At 49.2% G+C, this 8,210-nt stretch overlaps 1 protein-coding gene across 3 annotated transcripts; it reads left to right on the top strand.

Moving 5' to 3' along the window:
• Positions 1–5,665: 5,665 nt before the first annotated feature.
• LOC121404635 lies at positions 5,666–7,735 on the top strand. 3 transcript variants are annotated; one of them, XR_005968110.1, is made up of 7 exons: positions 5,666–5,748; positions 6,064–6,222; positions 6,276–6,835; positions 6,903–6,929; positions 6,995–7,138; positions 7,192–7,374; positions 7,441–7,735. XR_005968110.1 is itself a non-coding variant. In XM_041594440.1 (5 exons), the coding sequence occupies exons 1-5, from the start codon at positions 5,696–5,698 to the stop codon at positions 6,833–6,835; spliced, it is 498 nt and encodes a 165-aa protein (XP_041450374.1). In that variant the 5' UTR covers positions 5,681–5,695; the 3' UTR covers positions 6,836–6,850. The 3 variants fall into 3 exon arrangements, 2 of the variants coding, with proteins under 2 accessions (XP_041450374.1, XP_041450373.1); XM_041594440.1 differs by lacking the exons at positions 6,903–6,929; positions 6,995–7,138; positions 7,192–7,374; positions 7,441–7,735 and adding an exon at positions 5,813–5,817 and having other exon boundaries at positions 5,681–5,748; positions 6,276–6,359; positions 6,639–6,850; XM_041594439.1 differs by lacking the exons at positions 6,903–6,929; positions 6,995–7,138; positions 7,192–7,374; positions 7,441–7,735 and adding an exon at positions 5,813–5,817 and having other exon boundaries at positions 5,681–5,748; positions 6,276–6,840.
• Positions 7,736–8,210: the final 475 nt, after the last annotated feature.

The following is an 8,210-nucleotide window of genomic DNA, read 5'->3' as shown; positions in this document are numbered from 1 at the left end:
GTGGCAACGGGCCGACCGGCCCCGCCGGTAAGTGTGTGTATTTGTTAACAATTGTTTTAATTATTCTTTTTATATTGTAGATTGTCTGCAATGGCTGCGTCGTCGATCTGTGTCCACTCACACCAAAATCCACACTTGACCAGAAGAAAGTCCACGCTTGAGGATGAAGGCGTCAAGATTTGTAGGGGGTGTGGCATGTTGGCGCGCGCCCCGTGTCCAGCACACGACAGGCAGCAAGCGGCTGCTGATCCGGCCACCTGTATGTAAGTGCGTGTTTTTGTTATTTGTTGATGTTTGCATCTTCTTTTAATTGCTGTATTTTATTTCAGATTTCTGATTTCTCTGCAGAGGCTACGTCGTCGATGTGAGTTTGGATTCTGTTGCTGCTGCTGGTTGCCCACCTGGGGGCACCATATGATCGTCGGTGAGCCGCAGCTAATTGGAATTGGATGCTGTTGCTGCTGCTGGTTGCCGGCCGCTTTTATTTCAGGGATCTCTGCCGAGGCTACGTCGTCGATGGATGTGGGCCACGCCATCTACTAGTACACTCTCCATGGACCAGAGGAGTGTTTTTGATTGGAGCGGATGAGCGGCGTGCGGATTTGCGGGGGGCGTGGCATGGTAAGGCGGCCCGAGTCCATCCCTAGACTAGGTGCAAACGGCTGCTGGTCCGGCCGCCTGCAGGTAAGTGTGTGTATTTGCTGTTTTATATTTTTGTACATTACTTTAATTGTTTCTTTTTTTTAATTTCAGATTTGCAGCAGGGGCTGCGTCGTCAATTGATGGCTGCTCTCGGCATCATCCAAAGCACTTTCCTTGCACCAGAAGGATGTGTTTGGCCATTGGGAGGATGAAGGCGATGAAGGCGAGAATATTGCGGAGGGCGTGGCATATTTGCGCGCCCCGAGTCCAACACTAGGCCAAATTCAAGCGGCTTCTGGTCCGGCCGCCTGCAGATGAGTGTTTTTGTTCATTTTTTGTTTGTATATTTTCTTTTAATTGATCCTCTTTATTTTCAGATTTCACTGCAGAGGCTGCGTCGTCGCTAAGGATTGGATGCTATTGCTGCTGCTGGTTGCCAACCGCCTGCAGGTAAGTGGGATTATTTGTTGATTTATGTTTTTTCTTATTGTTTTAATTATTTCTTTTTAATTCCAGATTTGCAGCAGGAGCTGCATCGTCGATTAATGGCATCCAAATCACGTTCCTTGCACCAGCAGGATGTGTATTTGGCTTGGAGATGGTGAAGGCGTGGAAATTTGCGGAGGGCGTGGCATTTTTTGGACGCCCGTGTCGACACTCGACCATAAACAAACGGCTTCTGGTCCGGCCGCCTGCAGATGAGTGTTTTGATGGATTATTGTTTTAATTTTTTGTTTTTAATTGCTCTTTTTATATTGTAGATTGTCTGTAGTGGCTGCTTCGTCAATTTGTGGATGTACACGCTTTCATCTTACCTCTCTCCTTGGACCAGGAGGAGGGTGTGAAATTGAAGAAGATGATTGCGTGGGGCAAGGCTGCTACTGCAGTTATTGGCTGCCCTCTTAGGAGAACCATTTGGCAATGTTTTGGTCACTTCCTGGCATTCATTGGGCCCAAGGGTGAGTAAATTTGTGTGTGATTTTATGGGCTATTAATTATGTGTTCATTTTGTAGGTCAGTCCAAAATTGATGTGGCTGGAGTGTGGACAGCTGGCTCCTCAGTTGTACCCCTCCCATGACACTAGGTTGTCAAGCTGGTACCTCAGGTTCCGGCGGTACGCTTCAACGTGGTTTAAGGAGTCATCTGTCCACATTTCGTCCCCGTCATCTTCCATCTCATCGCTTTCTGGCTCTGGTTCTGGTGCAGGGTCGAAGATGTAGGTGCGCGGCGGCACCTGTTCCTCGCTTGAACGCTGCAATGGATGAGGAGAGGATATTCCCCTCACAGGTTCCGGTGTCGCTGGAGACTCTGATGTTATTGCTGCTGCATATGATTGTGGTGGCGCTGCTGTTGCAGCTGCTGGTGCTAATGCTGCTTCTGCTGGCGGAGTCTGGAGATGAATTAGTCGGGTGAGTACGTTCAATACTTCCTCCATTCGAGACTCTAATTTCTCCAATCTTTTTGCGCTCTCTGCTAACGCCTGGCTGCATGATCTATGGGGCTGAATTGGCTCGGATTGGCGTTGGTGCTGCTGTAACTGACGTCTGGAGAATGGATTGGCGGCCTGCTGCTGCTGCTGTTGCTGTTGCCGGCCCTGGCGCTGCGTCTGATGTGGCTGCTGCTGCTGATGCAGATGGCGTTGTCGTCGTCTGTCAGCTGGAGTAGCTGGCGTCTGAATTGGCGTTTGGGCTGGCGTGTTTAGTGGCTGCTGCTGCTGTCGTCGTCTGAGCCTGGGATCGGCTGGCGTCAATATTGGCTGCTGCTGCTGCTGCTGTTGGCGTCTGCGAGGATTGGCTGGCGTCTGGACTTGCTGCTGCTGCCGTCGCCTTGGAATTGCTGTTGCTGATGGCTGTTGGAGTTGCTGCTGCTGCCATTGCTGCTGCTTGTGTTGCACAAGCACGTCGTTTTTGCGTCGCAACTCCTGATTCGTCACCCTGTGAGACAGGAGACGGCCCCTGGCTGCCTTAAAGGCTGGGCATCCCTTGTAGGCGCTGATGTGGCTGCCCTGGCAATTGGCACATTTTGGAGCCTCGGACCGAGGCTTGGCGCAGCTGGTGGTCATGTGCGCGCCCGCACATTTCATGCAAACGAAGGCGCGTCTGCAATATGTGCGGGTGTGTCCAAATGCCTGGCATCGGTGGCATTGTGCGGGATCAACTGGCTTGGCCTGCCTCACCACGGAGACCAACTGATTGCCTAAAGTGGTCAGCTGGAGGATGTCAAGATGGCTGCTGTCCGATTTGGGGGCTACTTCCAGCTCGAATGAATCGAGAGGCTGGCCATCCCGCTTGCTGAGAATTACTCGAATAAAACGCGCCGTGAAACCTAACATTTCTAGCTCGTTTTTAATTATAATTTGGCTTGTGGAATGGTGGAGCTGGCGGATGATGACCCTAAGGCCACGGTCATGCTTGTGCTGGTGTGTGAAATGGCCGCCAAGTGTATCCCCGTCACCCAGGATCGCCATAATGGCGTCCCTAGAGGCCATATCTTTTGCCTGTATACGGATCCCATTTCGGCTGATGAGCTTCGTTGTATAGTTGGAATTACCCACCCTTGGATCATCGCGCAGCAGGTCCAGCAGTGGCATAATATTTGGTACTGCTGGCAGGATTATGGGTGGGGGGATTGGTTGCTGGTTCTGCCGCTGCATCTCCAGAAGCTGCCTGGCAGTGGGAGCGTGGAGGCTGGAGGGCAAATGCAAGCTCACGGCTGCACCCATGGGAGCTCTGTCACTGTTCATGCTGCTGCTGCTGTTGTTGTTGTTTTTGCTTTTGCTGTTGCTGCTGGCATTGTTCGCCCCACAATTGGCTGCATTTGCGGGGGTGTGGGGGCGATTTAATTGGGCACCTGTAGCTAGAGCTGGAGCAGAGGCATGGGCATTTGAGGGGGCAGAGACAGGGGCATTATTTGGCATTGGCTTCGTTTTGTTTCTTGCCTGTAATTGTTGCTGTAATAACAGCTGTTGGCGTGGCCGTCGCTTGGCAGTGGCATTGTTGTCCTCCTCATCATCAGCATCTCGATCGACAGCCATAGTGTCGCCGTGCTCATCATAATCGTCGTCATCTTCTTCTTCATCGACGTCAGCATGGGAGCGCTTTAATGGAGAGCGGGCGGCTCTTTTGGCTGCCGCTGCCGCAGAGGTGGATGGCTGGTCCGAGTTGGCTGTCATTATTCTTGTTGCTGCAGTGATGGTGGTTTTGGCTAGTGTTTTTGTTGTATGTGCTGCTGCTGCTGCTGCTGTCTGCTGCTGCTGCTGCTGCTGTTGTTGCTGTTGTTGTTGGTGGTGATCGACGGGGCCAGATAGCAGAGCAGTTAACAGACTATGTCTGGCTGCTGCTGTTAACGGCTGCATCGCTGTTGTATTGGCGAGGGGCGCTATAGCTGCTGCTAATGCTAACGCTGCTGTTGTTGCTGTCGCTGCCGTCCCAAGCGATGATCGAGCCGAGTTCGAACCAACATTTTGGTTCGATGTTGGCTCTCTCTCGTTTGCTGGCTCTCTCGTCGTCCGCTGTTGCTGCTCACAAGGCTGAAGTTGGAGCCTCGCATTTGCACAGCCTTCTCTCGCTCCTTGCCATTTCCGGCGCTCTCCACACTTGGCGGCTTCGGCAAGCGGGACTTTGCCATCGTCACCGTTGCTTATGCCGGTATTGGTGTGTGTAGTGTGAGAGGGAGGCGGTGATAAATGCATTTTTGGCGCAAATGCAGGCGCTTGGCTTGGCTTCGCTTGGGATAGCGGTGCCTTGGCACGGGCTGACGCCTCGGCCGCTGCCGCCGCAGCCATAGCCTCCAGGCCGAGATGTCTGGGGCTGCTTCTGCCGCTGCTAATGCTTATGATGCTGTTGTTGGCGCTGATGCGGGCAATGGGGGCGATTTGCAGCGGGCTTGTGACCGGAGTGTTGGTCACCGTGGTCTCCATGGCCAGTTTAGCGGAGACCAGGTCCTCAGTCCATATTGGATCCACTGCGTCCATCTGGGTGGACGCAATGGAGGATGCACTGGTCATGGTGTCACCATCGTCTTCCGGCATGGAACTGGCTGCACCAGGGTAATCCCTGGCTGCGTCTCTTTCAACTCGTCTGCGTCGCAGATGTTGTTGTTGCTGCTGGTGGTGGCCATGGCCTCGTCGGGAAGTGGATTTTCGGGGCATTTTATTATAATCGGATTGGATTTTATTAGATTTTGTCGTCTGCGATTATTAGTCAAATTTATTGGGGGTTCTTGCGCGTCGCGTCTGCAGTGTGTGTGTCTTTTAAATTCACTTTTATATATGTCGTTTTATGTATTGGCTTTTTCTTTTTTTTTTTTCAGTAATGTCTCTCTTTATTTATTTCGTTTTCCTTTCTTTTTTCTTATTTTCTAGCAAACTTGATGTAATTTTATTTACACGGAAATTATTATTATTAAATTAAACTTGGCGTGACACGGTGTTTGGGGCTTGGACCAGACTCTAATGAGGACGCGACACATCAAGCGACAAGGAATTACAACAAGCTACTACGAATAAGGAGGAAAAAGGAGACAGTTAAATTGCCCGCAAAAGGCTATGCTTATCGATAAGTTTCGACTTTGCATAGCTGGAAAAATGTATTTAAATTCAATTGCTTTGGCGGTATTGCGGACTTCGTGTGTTGTTCGACCCCTTCCTTACCCTTGCCACCTGCTGAGGGCAGGTGACTAGGGATGCAGCATAGGTGCATGTGGGTCGGGCAATATATAGGGGACGGTACTGGCATATGCAACAACACAAAAACATATTTGGCACTAATATGGGACAAAAACAGTACAGAAAAATTCCACATATTAGGCCGTAACGGCTGGCGGCAATTTGCCTGCCAAAGTCCGAAATATATATATTTTCCAGACAATGGCAGGCAAACTGCCGCGCAATACAAATTTGCCAACAAATATTGGCAGTTTTTAATGGCAAGTGCAAACAGAGTAATTCACTCTTAAATTTGATTTCGATTTTCTTCCAGGGCTGGCGTAAGCCCTCTTTGAACAAGGGCTAATTGCAAGGTGTGTACAAGGAAAAGGTGGGTACATATCTAAATGGTTTACATTCACAATAAGCCGCGTTCCGCACAGCGAAAACACTTTGTCAGGTAAGTAATGGTATTTAAATATAAAACAAGATTATAGATGGACTGCACGGCTTGGAGTGGACAGAAAAGGTAAGTACACGTAATGGAAACACAAGCGCATGCAAATGGACAGTATTGGGGACAACTACTATTTACAGAAACTACAATAGCAAAATTACACACATACAACAGAGTGCAAAACAAGACAATACAGATATAAAACTGAGCTACATTTAACAAGACATTAAACGTGACAATTTAAATAACAAATACAGTCAAGTTACTATTACATGTGATATAATTCTAATTATAATTATCTTAATTAACTATTTTCAGAGGAGACGGACAACAACAAAGCATCGGCCGGCATAACAAACAAACTTATGTTTGTACACAATGCACATATGGGCATTGTGTTGCATGCCGGCCAACTCTGCCGTCCCCCCCCCCCTGGTCGTCATAAATGGATGGAATCACCCGCAAGTGTAATGGAAGGTAAGTAAATATAATATTTTGCGGATGATTCTTACTAACTATTTTATTTCTAGTGCCGTCGTCAGAGTGGATTTTGCTGCTGCTGCTGCTGATGATGGATTCTGGCTGCTGTAGATGGCTGATTCTGCTGGCTGCTGGTAATGGCTGCCCCTACAGGGGGCACCAGTGGCGCTGGTCCGGCCACCGGCCAGTCTCGGCGTGGATACACACTCGCACACATTTGCAACCGCAGCGACTCAGGTCCGGCCGCCTAGATGGTGCTCGAATTGGCGTGTGTGTGTGTGTGTGTGTGTGTATTTGGTGTGCCTTTGGACGGACCGTCCAAAATTGTCTCACTTGACCATGATACAGCGGCTCTGGTCCGGCCGCCTACAGGTAAGTGTGTGTATGTGTTGTTTAATGTGTTTTCTTTACAGGTTTTCTGCTGGGGCTGCGTCGTCGAGATATGGCTGACCACGCCATCAACCAATACACTCTCCATGGACCAGAGGAGTGCATTGAATTGGAGAGGATGATGGCGTGTGGATTTGCAGTGGGCGTGGCATGTTTGCGCGCCCATTGTCCAGCACACGACAAGCAACAAGCGGCTGCTGGTCCGGCCGCCTGTAAATAAGTGCGTGTTTTTGTAGTTTGTTGATTTTTGCATCTATTTTCTTTTAATTTATATTTATTTATTCCAGATTTGGATGCTGATTGCTGGTTGCTGAGTATGTGTATTTGTTGTTTTATGTTTTTATTTATTACTTTTTTAATTGATCCTCTTTTATTTCAGGTTTTTCTGCAGAGGAAATGGACGTCCGTATTTTCATCCAGCGCACTCTCCTTGGACCAGTGGGAAGTGTCTCGGCTTGGAGAGGATGTAGGCGTAGAGATTGCGGAGGGCGTGGCAATCGGCTGCCGATCCGGCCTCCTGCCGGTAAGTGTGTGTATTTGTTAACAATTGTTTTAATTATTCTTTTTATATTGTAGATTGTCTGCAATGGCTGCGTCTTCGATCTGTGTCCACTCACACCAAAATCCACCCTTGACCAGAAGAAAGTCCACGCTTGAGGATGAAGGCGTCAAGATTTGTAGGGGGTGTGGCATGTTGGCGCGCGCCCCGTGTCCAGCACACGACAGGCAGCAAGCGGCTGCTGATCCGGCCGCCTGTATGTAAGTGCGTGTTTTTGTTATTTGTTGATGTTTGCATCTTCTTTTAATTGCTGTATTTTATTTCAGATTTCTGATTTCTCTGCAGAGGCTACGTCGTCGATGTGAGTTTGGATTCTGTTGCTGCTGCTGGTTGCCGGCCGCTTTTATTTCAGGGATCTCTGCCGAGGCTACGTCGTCGATGGATGTGGGCCACGCCATCTACTAGTACACTCTCCATGGACCAGAGGAGTGTTTTTGATTGGAGCGGATGAGCGGCGTGCGGATTTGCGGGGGGCGTGGCATGGTAAGGCGGCCCGAGTCCATCCCTAGACTAGGTGCAAACGGCTGCTGGTCCGGCCGCCTGCAGGTAAGTGTGTGTATTTGCTGTTTTATATTTTTGTACATTACTTTAATTGTTTCTTTTTTTTTAATTTCAGATTTGCAGCAGGGGCTGCGTCGTCAATTGATGGCTGCTCTCGGCATCATCCAAAGCACTTTCCTTGCACCAGAAGGATGTGTTTGGCCATTGGGAGGATGAAGGCGATGAAGGCGAGAATATTGCGGAGGGCGTGGCATATTTGCGCGCCCCGAGTCCAACACTAGGCCAAATTCAAGCGGCTTCTGGTCCGGCCGCCTGCAGATGAGTGTTTTTGTTCATTTTTTGTTTGTATATTTTCTTTTAATTGATCCTCTTTATTTTCAGATTTCACTGCAGAGGCTGCGTCGTCGCTAAGGATTGGATGCTATTGCTGCTGCTGGTTGCCAACCGCCTGCAGGTAAGTGAGATTATTTGTTGATTTATGTTTTTGCTTATTGTTTTAATTATTTCTTTTTAATTCCAGATTTGCAGCAGGAGC

The sequence above is a fragment of the Drosophila obscura genome, unplaced genomic scaffold (genome assembly GCF_018151105.1).
Source record: "Drosophila obscura isolate BZ-5 IFL unplaced genomic scaffold, ASM1815110v1 contig_28, whole genome shotgun sequence".
NCBI lineage: Eukaryota > Metazoa > Arthropoda > Insecta > Diptera > Drosophilidae > Drosophila > Drosophila obscura.
Note: the sequence above shows the minus strand (reverse complement) of the source record. Positions and strands in the feature narration are given on the sequence as shown.